General features: G+C 42.1%; 3 protein-coding genes across 4 annotated transcripts in view; 1 reads left to right on the top strand and 2 right to left on the bottom strand.

Moving 5' to 3' along the window:
* vars2 (valyl-tRNA synthetase 2, mitochondrial) overlaps positions 1–10,608 on the bottom strand; it is an 11,119-nt gene extending 511 nt beyond the window's left edge. The window contains exons 1-18 of the mRNA XM_056583270.1: positions 9,616–10,608; positions 9,277–9,498; positions 9,111–9,192; positions 8,911–9,011; positions 8,267–8,388; positions 8,113–8,179; positions 7,746–7,843; positions 6,903–6,984; positions 5,826–5,945; positions 5,340–5,448; positions 5,139–5,227; positions 4,842–4,932; positions 4,241–4,368; positions 4,036–4,139; positions 3,255–3,336; positions 2,936–3,012; positions 2,394–2,492; positions 234–327 (exon numbers count right to left, since the gene is read on the bottom strand). Of these exons, the coding sequence (XP_056439245.1) occupies positions 246–327; positions 2,394–2,492; positions 2,936–3,012; positions 3,255–3,336; positions 4,036–4,139; positions 4,241–4,368; positions 4,842–4,932; positions 5,139–5,227; positions 5,340–5,448; positions 5,826–5,945; positions 6,903–6,984; positions 7,746–7,843; positions 8,113–8,179; positions 8,267–8,388; positions 8,911–9,011; positions 9,111–9,192; positions 9,277–9,489 (1,746 nt within the window). The 5' untranslated portion in view covers positions 9,490–9,498; positions 9,616–10,608 and the 3' untranslated portion in view covers positions 234–245. The remainder of the gene's footprint in view (positions 1–233; positions 328–2,393; positions 2,493–2,935; positions 3,013–3,254; positions 3,337–4,035; positions 4,140–4,240; positions 4,369–4,841; positions 4,933–5,138; positions 5,228–5,339; positions 5,449–5,825; positions 5,946–6,902; positions 6,985–7,745; positions 7,844–8,112; positions 8,180–8,266; positions 8,389–8,910; positions 9,012–9,110; positions 9,193–9,276; positions 9,499–9,615) is intronic.
* On the top strand, positions 9,809–11,282 carry ppp1r11 (protein phosphatase 1, regulatory (inhibitor) subunit 11). Its single transcript, XM_056583278.1, has 3 exons — positions 9,809–10,166; positions 10,489–10,597; positions 11,064–11,282. The coding sequence occupies exons 1-3, from the start codon at positions 10,089–10,091 to the stop codon at positions 11,246–11,248; spliced, it is 372 nt and encodes a 123-aa protein (XP_056439253.1). The 5' UTR covers positions 9,809–10,088; the 3' UTR covers positions 11,249–11,282.
* Positions 11,283–11,598: 316 nt separating this feature from the next.
* c22h6orf47 (chromosome 22 C6orf47 homolog) lies at positions 11,599–20,742 on the bottom strand. Of its 2 annotated transcripts, none has more exons than XM_056583276.1 (17): positions 20,368–20,742; positions 20,206–20,254; positions 19,906–19,942; positions 19,654–19,718; positions 19,437–19,471; positions 19,208–19,259; positions 19,001–19,039; positions 18,770–18,819; positions 18,560–18,594; positions 18,331–18,382; positions 17,336–17,374; positions 17,100–17,149; positions 16,882–16,928; positions 16,643–16,692; positions 15,856–16,521; positions 14,322–15,658; positions 11,599–13,963 (listed from the first exon to the last, which is right to left on the bottom strand). In XM_056583276.1, exon 16 carries the CDS (start codon positions 15,227–15,229, stop codon positions 14,327–14,329), a length of 903 nt encoding a protein of 300 aa, XP_056439251.1. In that variant the 5' UTR covers positions 15,230–15,658; positions 15,856–16,521; positions 16,643–16,692; positions 16,882–16,928; positions 17,100–17,149; positions 17,336–17,374; positions 18,331–18,382; positions 18,560–18,594; positions 18,770–18,819; positions 19,001–19,039; positions 19,208–19,259; positions 19,437–19,471; positions 19,654–19,718; positions 19,906–19,942; positions 20,206–20,254; positions 20,368–20,742; the 3' UTR covers positions 11,599–13,963; positions 14,322–14,326. The 2 variants fall into 2 exon arrangements, with proteins under 2 accessions (XP_056439251.1, XP_056439252.1); XM_056583277.1 differs by having other exon boundaries at positions 14,318–15,658.
* Positions 20,743–22,202: the final 1,460 nt, after the last annotated feature.

Raw genomic sequence — 22,202 nt, forward strand, 5'->3', positions numbered from 1 at the left:
CAGACAATTTAGTGCTAGTTAAGCAGCCTCAGAGTCAAATCAGACTCAGCCAGGTGAGGCTGCTTAAACCAGCACCCACACACACAGATCCTTCAAACCAAATGTGTGTTAATGTGTTGTTGCAGCAAGTCGTGGTTGTATTTGTGTGGCCCGTAGTCCCTCCATTTTGTACGATTCTTTGATTCTTTGAGTCTAGCGGCTGAATAAGGGGGTGTGGACAGAGGTTGAGTCACCCTGGGTTAACGTCAGCGAGGCTGGGTCCACTCCACACTGGGCCGCCGCTCGCTCCCGGGCCTGCTGCTCGCTGCGCCCCCACACCCACAGGGCCTGCCGGGATCACAACACACACGTCAGTACTGACACAACACACACACATCTGTACTGACATCACAACACACACGTCAGTACTGACACCACCACACACATCTGTACTGACAATACCACACACACATCATTACTGACACCACAACACACACATCAGTACTGACACCACAACACACACATCAGTACTGACACCACAACACACACATCAGTACTGACACCACCACACACACGTCAGTACTGACACCACAACACACACACACATCAGTACTGATACCACAACACACTCATCAGTACTGACACCACCACACACACACATCAGTACTGATACCACAACACACTCATCAGTACTGACACCACAACACACACATCAGTACTGATATCACAACACTCATCAGTACTGATACCACAACACACACGTCAGTACTGATACCACAACACACTCATCAGTACTGATACCACAACACACACGTCAGTACTGACACAACACACACACATCTGTACTGACAATACCACACACACATCAGTACTGACACCACAACACACACATCAGTACTGACCCCACAACACACACATCAGTACTGACACCACCACTCACACATCAGTACTGACACCACAACACACACATCAGTACTGACACCACAACACACACACACACATCAGTACTGACCCCACAACACATACATCAGTACTGACCCCACAACACACACATCAGGAAGTACTGACACACCACAACACACATCAGGAAGTACTGACATAACCAGGCCTTTATCACAGAGCTGGTGGAGTGGAGATTAAAACAGGTGCAGTCTAATCTTTTGTTCTTGGTCTGCAGGCAGGCCAATACCCATGATTATGCGTTATATAATTAAATATGACCTGTGTTCACCCCTACTTTCATACCTCGTGATAAAAGGATTCAGATTCTCTTATTATTCCAATCCTGGAATGTATTCTGAATGTATCAACATTGAGTGAAAGTTGTCAATTGTTCGTGAATAAATTGTAGTACATTATTGCAATACGTTTTTAAAATAGTTTTATAACACAGGAATATTAAATCAGACTATGTTAATGAGTGGATCTCAGCTACCTCTGCAGAAACCAAGGCTAGCAGACATGTAGATGAGTATGACAGACATATGCTGTGAAGGATCGACTTTCTTCTGGATGTGTTTACATCGAGGGAGGCTATACTTAACGATGGCCTCAGACTCCGAAAAACTAGTTCATGCCTTTATCTCCTCCAGACTGGACTACTGTAACGCCCTACTCATCGGGATCCCTAGCAAGAGCCTGCAAGGACTCCAATACATACACAACTCAGCTAGGATCCTGATGAGAGTGCGCAAGCAACTCTCATACAAGGTTTCCCTCCTCACTCACTAATGTATCCATGGACATGCCCCCCCCCCACCTCAAAGCACTTCTCAACCCACATAACACAACACGCTCCCTCCCCTCCACTCACTCTAACCTCCTCCACATACCCAGAACCAAACGTAGGCCCATGGGAGATGGGGCCTTCAGTGCTGCCGCCCCACGCCTGTGGAATGCCCTCCCTGACACCTTGAGGGCACCACAATCCACCGATTGTTTTAAAAAAGGACTTAAAACTTTTCTTTTTAAGAAAACCTTTGGCTCCCACTCTTAGATGTTTTTAAACCCCTTTTTATTTTTGTTTTTAAAATAAAGATAGATATATTTTTTAACAACACTGCTTGTAACCTGTAGCCCTTTGAGATCTTCGGATGAAAAGGGCACTAGAAATGAAATGTATTATCATTATTATTATAATTATTATTATTATCATTATTATTATATTGCCGTCATATTCAAACGCCCTTTAGGGCGGTGATGTGGAACAGTGAGCAGGACCCACAAGTTATACCGACCGAGAATAGTAAAGAAAGCTGCTTCCTCCCTACTTCCCCTTTCGCAGGGAGCTGGGCTGAGGATCTTTACGAGCGGTGAAATAAGGGAAGCAGGATTAACCAAGCAAAGGAACCAGAATTTTGGATCTGAAACCGTTGAAAAAATTAAAAAGACAAAAACACAAAGAAATGACACACCCAGGTCTGACCTCTCGATTGGCTGATTGACCAGGAAGAGCAACTTGGTAGGCGGGAATCCGATGACCCCACCAAAGCTGTCTGGAGATGCACCAGTCACTGGGGAACAGAGGAGCAGTGTCAGTCGGCTATAGGTCATCACAGTGAGGCGTCTCTATCAGCTCTGATGAGCAAACACTCCTGATTAAGGGCTTTGTTCTACGAGAGCGTCCCATGATACGACCTCCTGGTTCTGCTCACTGATCTCACTCTCTGATAATGGGCTGATGCTTTTAGCAAAGACTCGTCAATTGTAGGAACATTTGGAGTAACACAAAGACATAGTGTTTCACGGTCAATCACGATCCAACGATATGTCCACATTCACGTAGAAACATACTGCTGATTCAGGGAAAACATGTTTTACTCTCACAGTATAAATCAATAACCGTGCTGATGTCCCGTATCATATCACATCATCAAACTGTTCCCACCCCTCCCAAGAGGAACAGCTTTTGATTGGCCGCTTCTCAGTAAATGCATGCAAAGGCAGAGAGGGACACCTTGTGTTGGACAGCCACTTCTTCCACGTCTTGATGTGCAATGGAGGAATGATTTCCAACTGCCCGTCCTCCACCGCCTGGGAAAGAGAACAAACACAACGTTTTGTAACCCCAGGGGGAAGTTTGTCGTGCACATGCCCACGCTCAGCGAAGAGTAGAAGTGAAACCAAAAGTGTACACGCAAAACACAAACAACCGCTGAGACAACCAATTTGGGACACATATCAGTGTCCTTGTGTGTTTAGAACACCCTGCCTGTGTTGCACAGAGCAGTAGTAACCACGATGCCTCCAGTAACAATAGTGTGGGCCTGTGTTACCTGTATCGCCCTGCTGGCCATGTCCTCACAGCGCAGGAACCACTGCTTCTTCAGGAGCGGCTCGATCACGTCCCCAGAGCGGCTGTGAGGAGACACGGGAGGTCAAGAAGTGTTAAGCATTCACACTCGATGGCCAGGCAGATGGCATGGTCACGTTGTGGCCTGCACTCTGTTCTCGTACCCCAAGAAAACCTACTCTACGTTGAAAAACTACGTTGTTTATGTCGCTGTGCAGCGATCTGCATCGTCACACGCAAATAACCCGTGTAGATGATGATGGCTGTGATGGCTCAATGTAACTAGTTTAACTAGCAGGGTTTTCCTGTCACTTGAAATATCATTAGAGAATATCTCTAGTAAAATGAGACGAAAGAATATGTAATATTATAATGTAATAATGTGGACTGTACACCGATGATTGAATGATTCATGTTCAAGACATTTCCACACGCCCCCAAAGAAATGTCAGTGGTTAAAGTATTAGTATTATATCATCAACATATATCAACAACAAATCAAATTAGAAGTACGATGCTGCTTTAACGTTGGTATTGTTGCATTTCCAAATGGTCAGATACAGTGACTTGTGGTTTCATTCAAATGAGAACACATATCCAACATCACTTGTATATTGGGTTTCATTAGACGGCGCCCTCTAGATTAGAGGTTAAACATGTGCAGGGTTAACCCCGAAATGAAAGAAAGGGAATGCCCTTTGTTTTCTGTCCTTTTAGTCCCTGATAGAACCTAAAGGCCCAGCTCTCTGACCCTCCTGCTGTACCTGCACTTGGGTAGAGACATGGCATGGTCCTTCTTATTCCTGAGCAGCTTCTTTTCAGCCAGGGCGTCCAACACCTTCTCTCTGGCGTCAAAGCGCTTCACACCCTTTTGGAAGAGGATTGAAGAAGGAAAGGCAGGTTATGGAGGGAGGACATCCCCATCGCACATAAAACAGGGGACTTTAGGATGTTGTCCAGGCAGTGTACCTCCAGCCACTGGCCACAGGAGGGCGCCATGGTGCCATCTCCAGAGATCACTGTGAGACATGGCAGAGAGTGTCTCCGGGAGAGCTCAAAGTCCACGTGGTCGTGGGCTGGGGTGACCTTGACAGCGCCTGTAGGACCCCCCAACCACAGTAGAACAAAGTTAGTTTGATATTAGTTAGAGCTGCTGTAGATTAAAGAGCCATTGTTTGGGTGCAATTTGTTAGAATTCTGTCAGGTGTTGGTGACTGAAATACTCAGAGAGAATATCAGTTTTAAGTTGACTGCCTGTAAGTGCCCACTTCAATTTTAGACCACTCCCAGCTCAATTCTGACCAATTGGGACAACTCTCCCCACATCTTGCGGGCTTGAATTCAACTCTTCTCAGAGGACGGACAACACAGGGAGAGGGAGGGGACTTTTATGGCCTTTTATGGTAGTTTCTAAGTCTTGCTCGCTTCCACACTTTTAGCTCTCCATCTCGTTTGAACCCCCTCACTTACAGAAAACATCATCTTCAATAACATAAGGAAAAATGAATAACTCAAACGCAAACAACTAATCCAGTTGTGGTGAAGAACTCCTAAGAAAGTGCTGGTTCACCTGTTCCAAGCTGCATGTCAACCATTGTGTCCGTCACGATCGGGATGAGCCTGTCGCCAAAGGGGTGTCTGCAGTGTTTGCCTTGGACGGCCTGCAAACAGTTATCTGAATCAATCACCAATTCATTGAAAACTGAACTTCTGATTTGACAGGAATTCACTCTTAGTGTCCATCTTTTTTGCTAGATCTTTGGAAGGGGCTTTAGGCAACAACACAAACCTTACTCTTTGAATAATAAATGAATAATCACTTGAATAATCCATCTGAAATATGTGATGGAATCCACTTATGTCTTGCCTGGTATCTAGGGTCATCTGGGTGCACTGCTATGGCAACGTCTCCAAGCATGGTCTCTGGCCGGGTGGTCGCCACAGCCACCTCTCCATCTTCAGTAAGAGACAGGACTCAGAGCCATAGCAAAGAAGTACACCAAAAGAAACATGCAGTGCCAATGTGCAACAGTTTGAAGTTACACAGGGATGGCAAATGTTTACTCACCCTGGCCTTCTAAGGGGTACGCAAAGGTAACCATGGTTCCAAACTCCACCTTCCTCTCGTAGCCAGGCACAGACAGCATGGTGCGCCCGGAGAGCTCCTGGGAGTCCACCTGCACAACACAACATGGACCAGTCTTTTAATGTGTTCAGTCCTCCTCTACAAGCGCTCACAGATGGAGCTGACACACCACAACTAGAGCTGGCTGATGTTGACGAAATCTAAAATTAAATTAAAATCAAACTAAATAGCATGATGATGATCTTAAATATTCAGTGCATATATGAATTTCATTAAATGTGGAAAGATATTTTTGGGGTGTGAATATGATGAGCAAGCAGTGACAGGCATTTACTGCTGATTTTTTAATCGCGAAACGCAGATCTAAAGAGTAACTTAGTAGAACATCATCGATATTAAATTAAACACCATGCCAATACCAGCTGGTGAAGGAGCCTTAAAGAGACAGTACGGTTCACACTGGGTCACCTCGATGTCAGAGATGGCTGATTCCAGGGCACAGCTCCAGTTGACCAGCGCCTCAGAGCGATAGATCAAACCTGAGTCGCACAACCTCACAAAGGCCTCGGTTACAGCCTCACTGAACCCCTGAAACACAAACACAACACCATGTCCAACTGTCAAACACACACCATGTCCAACTGTCAAACACACACCATGTCCAACTGTCACAGACACACCAGACTTTAAACGGCATTGTTGTTCCAACAACAGAATAACAGAATAAAGAACACAGATGGTGATAACACATGTCATTAATTGTGTTACTGGGAACAATTTAACCGTATCTAGTAAACATTTGAGGTTATTTACACATGACCTAGTTGAATTGATACTTTACTCGTTTAAAAGGGAATAAAGCTCTAGAAGCAAAGACACACACACAGTTTACACATACGTGTCCATATCCAGAGGGCTAGTTATTTCAGTGGATTTTGGTTAAGCTAATATATTTTCAGAAAAAATTGGTCTGTGTGTCTAGAGTTTATGCAAAACCATTTTTGAGCCAGACTAATAACCTTTTCACAGAGGGGTCCTAGTAGGACAAACAGTCATCACAGGCTCATAACACTTTTTTGTGCATATAAATATAAACATAGACTCCACGTTAACTGGGTCGGCCGATGCGATACGCATGACTGCCATAATTGCCAATATTTAAAGTTCAAGATTGGCATGTTAACAAATGCAAGTACAATTCGGGATCTGTTGTTTGTCTGGAAAAAATGTACTATAAAGTTTAAAACTATCGATTTTTTTAATGATTATTATTAATGTCAAACGATGAATCCAATCTGTGAATTTTACATTACAGAAAAAACTGAAAATATACAGAAAGCAAAGCTCCCATGTTTACTAGTAGTGTTACAGGCCAGTCTTGGCGTCTCCAATATGGTTTGGGGTTGACTGACAAACAAACAGCTAATGCAGCCTCTATAGATATGTGTCGATGAATTTATTTCACAGCCCCTGGTAGTGGACTTATCTTCATTAGTTGAGTCTACTACCCCATGCCCTGCTACAGAAAAAGACTATCCATCTTACTTGATCCATGGTGAAGCAAGCTCTGCTCCAATCCAACGAAGCCCCAAGCCTCCTCAGCTGTTGGTAGATCTCATCTCCCTTCCTACCACCGCCACCAGACAACGACATAGCAACATACGTTAGCCCACAGACTAGCATGGCGCTTCACTATGCTGACAACCACTCCCTTGTAGTCCTTAAAGCACTACTTCTATTACTAGCACTACTTATATTACTACCACTACTACGCCCCTTGAGACTGTACCTGCGATTAAGGGCTGTACAAATACAATTTAATTTAATTGAAACCACTACCACTAACACAACTAGCACTACCAGATACTGCAGATATTTTCATAGAGCCTTTCACTCACTGAGGGCCGACGGACAGGTACGCCATCTCTAACAAATGACACTCAAATTATAGATCACCTTCAGCTCTTCTAGCCAACTCAAGTGGTGCTGTAATGCAACTGGCTACAATAGCATGAGGTTATGTGGAGCTCCACTGATAGAAGGCTGTTATGTGGGGACAGGCTCGGGCAGACAGGACAGGGAGACAGGTTATGGAGTGGTAGTGAGGCTCGGGGGAGTGGTAGAGTAGTGAGGCTTTGAGTTAACATAGTGGATTGATCAAGTAGGATAAAGTCTGAAAAATTACCTTTCACTAATCATGAGGAACGCTTTTTTCCAAAGCCAGTTAGTGAATCTTTGAATAATGCTTAATATACCACAGTCCTTAATGAACAGTATCTGGCCATAAAAAGTAGAAGTGAGTTGAGGGATTTGTATTCCTGTAATGCACTGAATGCAAATGACAGGCTCTCTCTTTGGAGAACAGGGCGAGGAGGAAGGGGGACTCACTGGCTTTTCCACGTCCAGACCTCCTGTAGGAACTCCTCCCTGGAGAGGTCCTGCCTGCGTCTCCTCTGGTCCCGGAGAAGTCGCTTCTCCACCACACTCTGGAAATGGTAGCAATTAATATTAGGAATATTATTATAATAAACACAATACTTTTGTTTACCAGAAATAGATTATTAAAAACACATCTATTGAATGAATCCAACGACGATGAAAACTGCTATGCATCATGGGATATAGAGGGAAAATAAGTGTACAAATCATATTCTGGACAACACTTCAAATTAGTGGCACATTAGAATGTGCACTCTACAAGGGAACAGGGTAGACTCATTGGAACCGGGCCAGAGGCCGATAAAAGGAACCTCACCTGTGTAGCGATACCTGCATGGTCACAGCCCGGAACCCAGAGAACGCGGTAGCCCTGCATCCTCTTCCTGGATCAAGCGCAGTGGTTAGCATCACAATAGCATCCAGCCGCTGACATACACTCATTGAATCCCTAATGGATAGGAAGCACTTACCAGCGAACCATGGCGTCCTCTATGGCCACGGTGAGGGCGTGGCCCAGGTGGAGAGAGCCCGTTACATTGGGAGGGGGGATACACATGGTGAAGGTCCGGTTCTGCGCGTGGGGTACCCTGTCCTGGATGGAGATATACTACGTCAATGCAAGGAGGGCTGCAATAGCTACAATAGCCATAGGTCTGTCTTAGGAGGAAGTATGACATATTGACTGCATTCATATATATATATATGAATGTCTGTATGTCTGTATGTATATAATATATACATACATATCTATCTACACAAACATACTTACACATACACATACACATGTGGAATGCAAATTAAAATCCCAAACCAAAACTTTTGCAATGTTAGTACAGAGGATTTACAATATATTTTATGCAATTGATATTGTGTAATTCATCAATCGTCCTCTACTCCTGAAGTGACAATGTCATATTTCATCAATTTGAACCAGAACTTAAATTAAAGAGTAAATAAATGTAACTATCCAGTCGTTAAACTGTGTCACAAGCAGAGACCATACAACTATGACGATAGGCTGATCCAAACACTACATACACTAATATACACTACACAAAGATTTGCAAAATGGTCAAATTAAACAGAACACTGGTTTGGGTAGACAAGTCCTCACATGATACTCTGGGGTGAAAAATCCCTCCTTCTCCCACCACTGGTACCAGCTGGCTTCTACGTATTCTGGACTATAGGACAGTGGGAAAGGCACGCTGGAATCTGCAAAATAAATACATACGAATGATACCTGATATTACCAAAACGATTACTGCAAAAATTACTTTTTTCTAGAATTAGGTATACCACAGGAAAACATACTTTTCTTTGCTCCAGGAATTGTTGAGGTACTGTATTGTATCTTATCTTTCTGGCTCCATCTAATTTCATTATCCTCTGCATTCTGTAAAAAGCCCAAATTAAAACTTTACAATTAGCAACATTTTTTAATTGTAGGTAGGTCCTCATTATAAACAATTGTTATTACATTTTCTGGAGTGGCCAAAATTAAAGTCTGCTTTTGTTGTCTCCGTTTCTGTTTCTCTGTCTTCGTCCGGAGCGATGCGTTTGCTTTGGGGGGGGATGGAGTCGACGATTCTGGAGCATCATTAGAGCAGAACCTTGGCTGACAGGAGACCCATGCTCTGATCCTTCCTCTCTCCAACAACCTCAAACAGAGGGCACAATTCGCCCTCCACATCTTTAAGCACTAGAGACAGTAAGTAGAGAAGAGCAGATAGATAACCGAAAATGAGATTCATGATCTCTCTCTAACAGAAGTAACGACAACATATATAATACAACATTTGTAACCTTGCTACCTTACCTTCTACCAATCCTTATATGCTCATGTGCGTTGCTGTGACTTGATGGGTAACTTATAAATGGGTTTCGAGAAGCAAATAGATATTCCCCATGCAACATTTTTATAGAAATACTGAATAAATATATAATTTGAGTGATTTTGTGTGTAAAGGTGTCAGAATATAAGAAACTATCCCCATTCTGACAGGCAGATTGTATATAATCGGACTACATTAATGTAGGAACCGGAAGTGAACAAGGTCCGTCTGCGAACTGCTTCCCCTGAGCAGCGAACTGTTTATGTCAGGCATCTTTCACGGCCGCTCTTAACGAGTAGACTGGTATGTACGCGTCGTCCTTAAGGAACCGGAACGAGTAGTGTGGTCGCAAGAACATCTGATTACGTCCATTTTCGTTCACCGACAGTTTAAAGGAAGTTCTCCTGCGACGGCAGGCCCCGCAACTACGGCTAAAGTGAGAGCCTCAGCGTGCAGGATGGCGGAGGTTCCAGGGACGTCGAGTGAGACGATCACTGAGACGGTCTCCACCAGCACCCCGCCACCGCCCCAACAGGTACACCGCCTCCATACGCTGCACTCATCTGGAGATAGTATTGATAAAATAATAGCATTGAATTGTGTTAAGTGTCTTTTTCATCTGTTTAATGAGACAATTGTTTTAGCTCTACGACATCGACCAATAATCCGTTTTTTTAGGACTGGCATATTAACCAAATTGGGGTTATGATATTGGTTTATACAGGAGGGCTTTTCATGCTACTCAGTAAAAACCTGCCATGTTCCTTGAATGCATACACGTAGGCGATATACAGAGAATACAAAGATCAAAATGCTTGCATTAAACCAATATGTCTCCCCATGTTCAAATATAAAAGGAGGGCAGAAGCCTCACTATCAAACTGCGGAAGAGAAAGACCGAGAAGAAGGTGGAGTGGTCCAGCGACACGGTGGACAACGAACACCTCGGCAGAAGGTCTTCAAAATGTGAGTGGTCCGTTCCCCCTCATTGCTCATGCAGTGAAGATAATGTAGCGTGATGTTGTGAGTTTATCTTTAAAGAAAGTAAATGTGTCAGCTGTTTTATTTGTAGGACTGTAATGGATAGGATGATAGGGTTCAATGTATGTAGTCTTTCAAAGCGGTAAGCAGTTTTATAAATTCTGAAATGCTTCACACTTTGTCTTTGTTTCATACACCCAAACACACGCTGAGCATTGCCTGATATGATAATCCCAATGTATTATTACAGCTACATTAACTTATTCTGTATATATCTTAGAACATGTTTTATTGTAATGCACAAAGCATCAAAAACCCAGTCGGCCAAAAATGTTGCATTATGTATGGAAGCATCCTTAATGTATATATGTACTAAACTGCAGTGTGTATATCTTCCAATACAATTAATTGCAATTCAGGTAAAAAATTTCAACGTTGACCTCCTTGTTAGGTTGCTGTGTGTACGAGAAGCCCAAGCAGTTTGGAGAGTCATCTTCTGAGAGCGAGGGGGACGACGACGACGAGGGCTGCGGCAGCGCACATTGCATCCTTGGTCACAGCAGGGGCGGCCACGCACAGACTGGTGGCCACGGCACAACGGGCCCCCAGGGCTCTGGGGGGTCCAACGCCCACTAATGCCCTAAGGCGCTGGGGTCACACCTGACCACGGCAGCGACATACATGACACTGCGCTCACTTCTGTTCGGTACGGTTACACTATGTCACGAGTCCCTTATGCAGCCAGAGTTAGGAGCCCTCGTGGCTTCAAAAAGGCGCCACCTAGCTATCTTACTTTGTTGAGGGGGTGCAGAAGTAATTGTGTATATAATTGATTCAAATTCTCCTTTTTCTTCTGAAAGATGACCTTATTTATTTGCTTGTAATGATGCTTTATTTGGTTATACCGACCATGCAGTGGCTATAGTATGTGTTGTAACTTTGAAATGACCGGGTGAGTTGCCGCTCTTTTGGTCGTTTTCTTTTAAAAAGTCCATGGAAACCCTTTCACTATTAACTGAGGGAAATCCGATACAAACCTGATGGTCTTACTCTTAAACAGTCAACCTTCTAAACACTATGTCTAAAATAAAATTTTCACTAGGGATGCACCGAAATGAAAATTCTTGGCCGAAACCGAAAACAGAAATACTTCTCGGCCGAAAATTTGGTGCATCCCTAATTTTGACTGTACCTATTGTAGTCAAAGCACCGTAAAATATATTTGAATCATTGGTCAATTTATCAAATCTGTATTATATGCTCCCATTTCCGGCAACTCCATGTGCCATGTAAAGTTTGTCTGAGCAAATAATATTTTTTTTCATTGTCAAATTATGTTGCTTTTAATTCGCATTTTAGTAGGCATTTTCCAATCCTGTGTAGACAATCTACGGTGTGTAAAGACAGATGGAGATGGTTGTCCTAGGTGTCCAGTCTCATGCCAAGGAGCTCAATCTCCATGCAGCACTGAGGGAGATCAAGGTGACTGATGCCCTTTGCTTTTCCATGAGACATTTGAAACAGGACAGAAGAATGTCATCAACCAGGGTGTTATATTTTGAAGAGGCTGGAACACATTTGTGCTTTTGTTCCAGCACAACTGTGTGGAGGAGTCAGTAATACCTTTAATCTGTTTGTGCTGTTCTATTTTTAAAGACACTCGCCAAACATTGCCATTAATCGCCCCAGCATGGTTATGAAGAATTCAACATTGCAGTATTAATCTGAAAGCTGTCTATTGCGCTGGAGGCTGGTGATTTGTGTGCTTTTAGTGCTGTGTACTTCAGAAAATAAATTCAGGATTGACAAGTGAATAAACAAGCAGCACTTCTAGGGTTTCAATTCTTTGTTCTACAAATTCTAATGGGATAAAATCAGGCAACGCTTTGGGTGCATGGCTGCTGGCTAAACCAATGAAAACAACCCTGTTCATGTTTGATATCTAACCGTGGATTGCATAAATGTCATACACATCGTGACCAATGAACATTGTACTTGTAACACATGTATATACCAGAATAAAATCTAGAGCGGTTTTAATGTGAATAAAGGTTTTGAACTGAAATAGAAATGTCTGGTCAATTGGAATTAGACTTGTTTCTTGAAAACATTTGTAAATATTTCGCTAGGGTATTTTCCCGAGCACTACAAACAAGGTAAATCAATTGCCTTAATAAATTGAAAAACTAAAATTTAAATGGAGATGGGTACAGGCAACCAACTATTAAATCCAAAGACTATCTGGGAGACAAGTTTACCCATAAACAAAGCCCTGTAGTTTCCACATAATTAAAACAAATACAATTTCAAAGTAGAAAAAAAATTGAAACATTTTATTTATCATGAACGATTGTACAAATGTGAAATTCCATAATATGATTTAATTCAGGACACACTTACATTTCCCCAAAGATTCCTACTTGCTTTATATCATGACAAGCATAACCAATGTGTTACAAAGGCAATAACTCTAGTTGTCCGTTTCTACAGTGATCCAGCACTAGAAGTTAAAAGGGTATCAATCAAATACTACAAAAATATCATTCCCTACAAGGCAATTGTAGTAAGACGACCAGGCAGAGACCAAGCAAAAAAGTATTTTGGTGTTAAGACAAATACAAAACATTGCACTAGTTTGTTACATAAAGAGACCACAGGTGTGATGCATGCTTAAAACTTAAAATGCTTGTTGACATGACAGGTAGATCAGAGGCCCATGCAATTGGAAAATACCAGGTACTTTGAATTCCTTAATTTTAGAAAAAGGTGTGGTGTGCAAAATGTGCTATGGCATACCAAGTCCGCATTTGGTATTCAGCTATTTTTCCTTAATCATTGTATGGCCTTATTACCTATATATATATATATTAATATAAACACACATGATTACAAAACCCATCATGTTACATCGCTTAGATCCAGAAATGTGTAATCAGACATCCATCAATAATCAATCACACAAACAATGTTATGGCACAGGTTACTGCATAAGTTGTACAAGAACATGTATTAATAAGTGCTGGTATGTAGTGTTAACAGACAAAAAACAGCAGACCATGAAAAACAACCACGGAACATCCTTTTGTTGTAGAGGTTGAGGGCCGACAGGAAATCACTTAAAATCGTCCACAACGTTTGTTAGCAAAGCTTGGTTTAAACAAGGTACCGTGGTCGTGTTAAGAATAAAGTGAAGCAAGCACAGCGTTAAAGCCTCAGTCCAGCAGTGAAATGTTTTCCATAGGGCTTTCTTTGCTCCTTGGCAATAATCCACTTCAAACAATTAGGTGGTTTTATTACATCTTTGAGTTAGTATCCCATAATACACCCATTCATTTTGCATCCAGAAGCCGCCTGTGGGAGGAGGGGGCGGAAAAACTTTAAATAAAGTCACCAATTATTAAACAAAAAACATGCAAATAGTTTCACCTATACACTGTACTTATTATGAAGCAGCGAGGAAAACAAATTACATTTATATCAGCTAGAGTGTGCTTTCCCGTCACTGAAAGCAAAGATAATAATTTGTCATATGGCGTAAGTATCACAACAATATATCATTTGAACCCTATCATTTGGGATTTAAAGGACAGAAGCCCCACTGACTCCCATATCGTCTTTATTTGAAAGTAGAGGCCTTACTGAATGAAAATGCGCAGCAGCTAAAAAAAACCCAGTTTTGTATCAAGAATGATCAAACTAACTTACCTACTTGAATCAGTGCTGTGCCGTGTCCATTGAAGAGCCATGGTGGTCATCATGCTGTTCATCGTCACTCAAAGCCTCCTTGGCCCGCTCATGAATATCCTCTTGGTCCTCCTCCAGCTCTCCTCCCAAGATCACACTCTGCTTCACACTGACAGAGATGACCAGAGCTTGCGCAATGCCAAAGAGCAGCGCAAACTGGGGAAGGTACTCCTGGATCACCCAAAGCAGCCCTCCCATCCCAACCGTGGAAACAAAGAACATGGCCATCCCATGAAGCCACAGCCTCAACGCTCCTTGGACCCCAAGCACCTCCAGGATCAGCTTGGTTGGCGGGGACACGGTCCACAGGAAGCCAACCACAACAAGGTCAAAGAGGTGGCGCAGGAAATTGAAGCAGATTTCATAATGCTCGGGCAAGATCTCCCCTTTCCAGCTGTGTACAAACAGGCCAATGGTGGACCACACCCGGGTGAGAGTAGGGGGTGTAGGGGATGGTGGAGGTGTTCCATAATCGGAGAAGTCTGCATCATTGTCCCATGCCTCTTCGCATTTCCGTCGTCTAAGCCCACCTAATTCGGTTTTTGTTGGCGAGAAAGAGAATGGTATGATCTTATTCCACCAACTGGGGGCATGTTCGACTTTCCCCAATTCCTGCTTTCCTGCCCCAAAATCTGTCAAATCCACGGATTGCAATTTCTCATGGGCCTCCCAAAACTCTTCTGCTCCACTTGATTGGTCCTTTTGATAGTTAGCCCAGGCCCAAGGACTTAAACTACTGAGGCTCCAGAAGCGCCTCTTCTCAGTTGTCACACAGTCTATTGAGGTATTTTCTGACTCGGCACTTCTACCCCACAGACGGTATGAGAACGTGGGACGCACCCAACCCCACACCTTTCCGATTACAGCTGTCATTTCCAAAAATAGTGTTCTCAAATCTTGTTAACCAACTCTAAAAATGATGTCCCTTTTATTAGTGGACTAGATCGCTCAGTGTTTACTTGTCAGCCAAGACAACGGCTCCACTGTTCCTTCTTGTGAAGGCGAGTTAGACGCCGGGGGCAGAGGGCTTATCAATCGGCGTTAAACTAAAAGCAAACATCGATCCGAACACATTCCCTGGATGCCCACACGATGGCCTCTAAACATGGTCTTCTGAGTGGATCGAAAACCTTTGTTCTTCTCCAGGAGAAGATTTCAGCCAATCCAAACCCCGACAAATAAAGGAACCTACGACTGTCAGCGGGAGGTCCTCTGTGTTAATAAAGGACAGCAGCTGAGGAGCTAATGAGTAAGGAGCTCCGTCAGATGTTAGATGATCTTCATGCAGATCCGTCCTCTTTCCTGTCAGGAGAAAAGTCAGTAAGAACAGGATTTCGACTTTAATGGCCACGTTGACAAAAAAACTTTAGCTAGCTTAACCGAGCACTGACTAGCTTTCACCTCTAACAGTAACCAAGGAAAAGGGTAGATTTTTTCCAGGTGTTTAAGTTGCTACGCTTTATATTCTACAACCGAATCGTCTGAAACTATTCACTCACCTTGCTGACTGACGTAATCTCATCGACTGGACCATCAGGTTTATATTAAAGCATGACGGAAATTCTACGATTTGGCTATAATCTACCAATCGTTGTCCAAAGTTTTAGAATTAGTGTAGACAGATGATCCATGAGAAAGGACCGGTCAGAAGGGACTCACTGCCATGTCAACATACGACCAGCTCCCACCTTACCGGAAACTAAAGCAGCATCCGGTTTGAACTCCACTGCTGGAGGCGTTCCTTTTAACAGTCACATTACTGCAAGGCATTGGGGATCTGAACAATGTCCAGCCTTGGGTTTAAATATAGCATTTAATAAAATACAATAAAAAAATTCGATACATTTGCGTTACTAGCGCCTTAAAACCTTCGTCCATAATTCAGAAACTTAAATTATAGCATTTACAAAACTGTACAGGCCAATTGATTTAGTAACTTTTTATTTAAGTGCAGTTTAAGGTAATTTCACAAACAGTGTTCATTTCTGAAAATCCCAGTCAAGACTAACCATTTGTTCAATCCAACAGTACAATTCGATTTTTTATCAAAGTCTTTATTATTAGACAGATTCAATAGAGGACATTTCATAGAGGTGTAGGGCAGCACATCAGCATAACACCTCTTAATTGAGTTTGATGAATTTCTAGTCTTCCAAAAACGGCACCTGTAAGACATAAAAAGATATACATCTTTTAGCATCAATTCGGAGCATTTGCAGAAACCGTACTATACGAATATGCTGCCTCCAGGGTAATGCCGCAAACTGATAGGAGCGGGCTACTCACAAGTCAACACAGGCTTGTCGTTTCCTGTTTGTAATCAATCCGTTACTTGTCTATTAAAGGGAAAATACATCATTAGTACAAATTACAATGAACAGCTTTGAATGAATGACTACGGTATGCCAAGTCAGCGTACTGTGAAAGATCTTCATGGGTGATAGTCAGAGACTCTAGTCTAGTGAATTCATCATTACAGCACATCAGTTTTAATCATCCGAAGCTGAGGCAAAGTTAAAACTTACTGGATGTCATCCCTCAAGTGGCACCTGCTCTGCCAGGGTTTATACATCTGCAAAAAGGCAAACACATTTTTAGTTGACAGAACACGGTGTACAAAAATCGTCCAAACATGGCTCAAGTCTCAGTGCGCTGCGAGTAAGCTTCATGTTTTGTCAGAAGAACCTTATAACAAATCATCATCGACTGATAGAAGCGACCACGTTGTGGCAAGTACACTTACAGAGGGAAGGAGGTCTGTGCCATTGGAGGATCCCAATGTTCACGTAATGTCTGTTTCAAAGATAAGGATGCAATTGGTTAGCATCAACTGCATTTAACATTCAAGTTAAGACAAGCAGCACGTGCTTGTCAGTGTACTGTGAAATAGCTTCATGAGTTAGTCAGAGACTCTAGTCAAGTGATTCATCACTTAAGCACGCAACACCAACAGTCATCTTAACCCAGGACTAGACTTACCGGTCACATGACAATCATGGGCCTCAAAGCATCTTCAATCTGAAATGAAAAGGTAGTAAAGTGAGACCCTAGTTGTGTGACCGCCACCAAATGGTTAAAAAAAAATAGTAAATGTCTCAGTGCGCTGCGAGTAAGCTTCATTTAAGTCAGAAGAACCTTATAACAAATCATCACCGACAGACTTAAAGGAGAAATCCTGTGTAAAATGGATCTGGGATATGTTTAGCAGGATAATGAGTTGGAATGTTCGGTTGGGAGCAAAAAAGCTCATCAACGCAAGTTGGCTGTTTTTAGCCGATTCTACCAAAACCACTTTAAACTTGGAACGATGGGGCATGTCTCATGGTAAAAACGAAATAGCTATTTTAAACTACTGACAAGGCTAGAAGTAGCCCGACACTTCTTTCGTAATATAATAAGGGTCTTAGAATATAAAACGAGGCATTGATAACTTTTTAAGTGTACAGATGTATATTAACAAAGGGCATTTTATACACACACACACACAATACCATCAGTAGTTCACCCGTTGACACCATCTTGTCGATAAAGACTCAATAAGTAGATTGGGGAGCTTGCTCGTTGTTGACGGATGTCACAAGCTCTGTTCGCCAACCTACCTATGGGGTCTTAAGACAAGATGGCGTCGATGGGTGAACTAATGATGGTATTGTGTGTATAAAATGTCCTTTGTGAATAAACATCTTTACACTTTAGTTATCAATGCCCTTTATATGTTAAGAACCTTATTATACTAAGGTATTGTCGGGCTACTTGTAGCCTTGCAAGTGGTTTAAAATAGCGATTTCGTTTTTAATTCTGAGACATAGCGTTTTGGTAGAGTCGGCTAAAAACTGCAAACTTAAGAATGCGTCCATATGCGCCGTTTTGCTCCCAAATGAACAGTCTAACTCGTTGTCATTCCAAACATATCCCAGATCCATTTTACACCGATTTCCCCTTCGATGTTGCAATGTTGTTGCCAGTACACCTACAGAGGGTTATGATGTCTGCTCCATCGGAATGATCCAGATGTTCCCTTCAAGCCTGTGAAAGACAAGGAGGATTCGTTAGCATCAATTGCATTTAACATCTAAGTTAATAGAACCAGCACGTGCTTATCAGCGTACTGTGTAAGAACTTCATGAGTTAGTCAGAGACTCTAGTCAAGTGATCATCATTAAAGCACATTTCTCCGTCATCATTAACTTGATTCAGACTTACCGGTCACATGACGTGTGCTTCAAACCATCTTCAATCTGAAACGATAAAAGGCAGCAAAGTTAGACCCTAGTTGTGTGACAGCCACCAAATGGTTAAAATTGTTAAAATGTCTCAGTGCGCTGCGAGTAAGCTTCATTTAAGTCAGAAGAACCTTATAACAAATCATCACAGACAGACTAAAGGTTACAAAGTTTTTGCAATTACACTTACAAAGGGAAGGAGGTGTGCATCAATCGAGGATCCAAATGTTCACGGCAAGTCTGTTTGAAAGACAAGGATGCGATTGGTTAGCATCAACAAATTAACCAGTCACATTAATACAAGCAGAATGTGCTCGTCAGCGTACTGTGAAATAGCTTCATGAGTTAGTCAGAGACTCTAGTCAAGTGATTCATCACTTAAGCACATTTCTAGGTCATCAATAACTTGAATCAGACTTACTGGTCACGTCCCCACGATGGGCCTCAATCCATCTTCAACCTGAAATGGAGGCAAAGTTAGACCCTAGTTGTGTGACAGCCACCAAATGGTTCAAATTTTTAAAATGTCTCAGTGCGCTGCGAGTAAGCTTCATTTAAGTCAGAAGAACCTTATAACAAATCATCACAGACAGACTAAAGCTTACAACGTTTTTGCAAGTACACTTACAGAGGGTAATGATGTCTGTTCCATCAGAATGATCCAGATGTTCACTTCAAGCCTGTGAAAGACAAGGAGGATACGTTAGCATCAATTGCATTTAACATCCAAGTTAATAGAACCAGCACGTGCTTATCAGCGTACTGTGTAAGAACTTCATGAGTTAGTCAGAGACTCTAGTCAAGTGATCATCATTAAAGCACATTTCTCCGTCATCATTAACTTGATTCAGACTTACCGGTCACATGACGTGTGCTTCAAACCATCTTCAATCTGAAACGATAAAAGGCAGCAAAGTTAGACCCTAGTTGTGTGACCTCCACCAAATGGTAAAAAAAAACATAAATGTCTCAGTGCGCTGCGAGTAAGCTTCATGTTTTGTCAGAAGAACCTTTTAACAAATCATCATCGACTGATCGAAGAGACAATGTTGTAGAAATACATTCGTGACTTACAGATGCATTGTCCATGTCCAGGTTAGGTAGTGTCCATGGTCCAGTCCAGCCTGGTCCAGTCCAGCCTGATCAAAAGAGAAAAGCAAGTTCAGTTAGCATCAGATGCATTTGAAACATTTTAAAATAATTGCCAATTGTGCATCTTCAGCGTACTGTGTAAGAACTTCATGAAATAGTCAGAGACTCTAGTCAAATGATTCATCATTATAGCACATTACTCCTACACCCATCATTAACCCGATTCAGACTTACCGGTAACATGGCACCATCAAGGGAGTCCACCTTCTACCTGAAATGGAGTAGGCAAATGTTAGCCAGACCTAGGCTTCAAGTACAAGTTATCATAGTTTAATGCCACAGAAGGGTTGTTTGGTACATAGAAAGGTCAACTTTAAAGCAACAGTGACTGTTACATCCGTGTATAGGATGTTTATACAAACGAGCACTGCAACATTTTGTGTTCATTATGCTGGATCAGTGTGTTTTGTCCAGTCAATCATAGAAGCAAATTACTTTAACACAAGATACCAGATTCCATCTCCGTACTCTTACATTCAAAACCAGTCTTGAATCAGTAGCGGCCATCTTTCTCGTCTGCATTCTGCAATACAAGAAAAGGACGAAAGCGGTTGAAACATACGTGTGAACATTTAACGTGCACATATCGAATATAATAAACAATGCATTTATCAAAACCACAAATCTTTAACTCACCGGTATCAAATTTGAATGCGACGGCTTTTGTTGCATTATTTAGCACTGTTGAAACGCTGCTAAATGCTTAACTCAAAGTAGTTCTTCACCATCATATCGCACGGTCATTATTTGTAATAACTCTAGTCCCGCTTTTAGTAAACAGTCGCGTCCCCCAGCAGCAGTCAGCGGGCACACGTGGGCTCCTTCCGCCACGTGGTAACACGCTGACATGCATGTTTAGATTTTCGCTACAATCCCACTGGATCCTTACAGTGGAAAATTGAATAATGGTGATAGTAATAGTCACGACCCGGTCTGTATTACTATTATCTCAGTATGTGTCTTCACTTCACGTCCCTCGGCAGCGAACCACTAACCAAGAGGCCCAGGAAACTGTCCCGCAGCCTTTATATACGGGGTCCTTGGTAGGTCCGTTTCGGTCCTTCTGTTTGCCGTTTGAAAAGTCCTTTTCCATTTGTGTATATTGCGGGTTATTGTGTTAAGGATTGTTTTATTGTGTTAAGAACGATTGTACCTTTAGATTTGCAGTATATGTGGCTGTATTACAAGTTCGGGTAGATCATCCTTTTTAGACATTTTAATCGAAGCAGCCTCCTAGCATTTATTTATATTAAATAAAATGAAAGAAATATTTATTATACTATTTTTAATATTGAATTTACATTTATTTTCAATACTAGGGTTCTCTATTGATCCATTCCTCAATTATTTGGTAGGCTATATTTGGTTCTTCGAGCGAGTCCACACTGCCACCTACAGGATGTAGTGAGGAGCTTTCCAGTTCTGATCCGTCACATCACTGTCATGTGAATAAACAAATTTGTTGTGTTGAATAAATAATAATCCTTTCCTTGAATACTAGATTTGGTTAGAGGAGTACATGACATAGTCAGCTTTTGGTCTGGTTATGTGTTTTAAACTTGTGACTGCGTTTCTTGAAATTTACTTTTTTCGATTATTTTAAAAAATATAGTCCAAAAAAAAAATAGTCAAAAAGTCAATAAAAAATATACACACCCAATCAAACGAATGACAATAACAATTTATTTATCTTTGGAACCATACATTGTGTGTGCGTGTGTGTGTGTGTGTGTGTGTGTGTGTGTGTGTGTGTGTGTGTGTGTGTGTGTGTGTGTGTGTGTGTGTGTGTGTGTGTGTGTGTGTGTGTGTGTGTGTGTGTGTGTGTGTGTGTAAAGAGAAAGAGAAAGAGAGAGAGAGAGAGAGAGAGAGAGAGAGAGAGAGAGAGAGAGAGAGAGAGAGAGAGAGAGAGAGAGAGAGAGAGAGAGAGAGAGAGAGAGAGAGAGAGAGAGAAATAGATTTGGGAGAAATACAACAATGTGGGCTCACAGCAGCCAGATTAGTCACTTGTTATGATGAGAGAAGGACCTCAAACTCCCCATAAACAGACTCTTCCCACTGGACTCACTTTTTCACAATGATTGCAATATTGCACACGTCCTCCATATTGTAAATACTTTGTAGTAAGAGTGTATCTTTAATTAACTGTTTATAGGAGATACTGGCATTTTTCAACATCCATACATCTATTGATAGTGTAACATCTGATATGCATAGATTGTATTTCTTTAGTGTTCATCCGCCTCGGCAATTTACATTTACGTTTTTCAACTGAATTAAATTGAGAGAGAGAAGGACACAAACACAGCTAAATACTCAACCGAATGCAAACACTAAACTAAGGTTAGCCACTAAACTAAATAACATCAGGCTGTCAAAGGTAAATACCATAGGAATACCGCTGCGTATCCCGCCCATCGACATAGCTCATGAGGTTGCCAGATTGGACAAAAGTTAGACATTGCGTACAATGG

Source organism: Gadus chalcogrammus, chromosome 22, assembly GCF_026213295.1.
Source record: "Gadus chalcogrammus isolate NIFS_2021 chromosome 22, NIFS_Gcha_1.0, whole genome shotgun sequence".
Classification (NCBI taxonomy): Eukaryota; Metazoa; Chordata; class Actinopteri; order Gadiformes; family Gadidae; genus Gadus; species Gadus chalcogrammus.

Excerpts from the sequence above, each read along its gene's own strand:
- ppp1r11 (XM_056583278.1), top strand. The coding sequence starts at position 10,089 with ATGGCGGAGGTTCCAGGGACGTCGAGTGAGACGATCACTGAGACGGTC. Across the intron at positions 10,167-10,488 it reads CCCCGCCACCGCCCCAACAG|GAGGGCAGAAGCCTCACTAT; the intron begins GTACACCGCCTC and ends CAAATATAAAAG. Across the intron at positions 10,598-11,063 it reads CGGCAGAAGGTCTTCAAAAT|GTTGCTGTGTGTACGAGAAG; the intron begins GTGAGTGGTCCG and ends CCTCCTTGTTAG.
- c22h6orf47 (XM_056583276.1), bottom strand. The coding sequence starts at position 15,229 with ATGACAGCTGTAATCGGAAAGGTGTGGGGTTGGGTGCGTCCCACGTTC.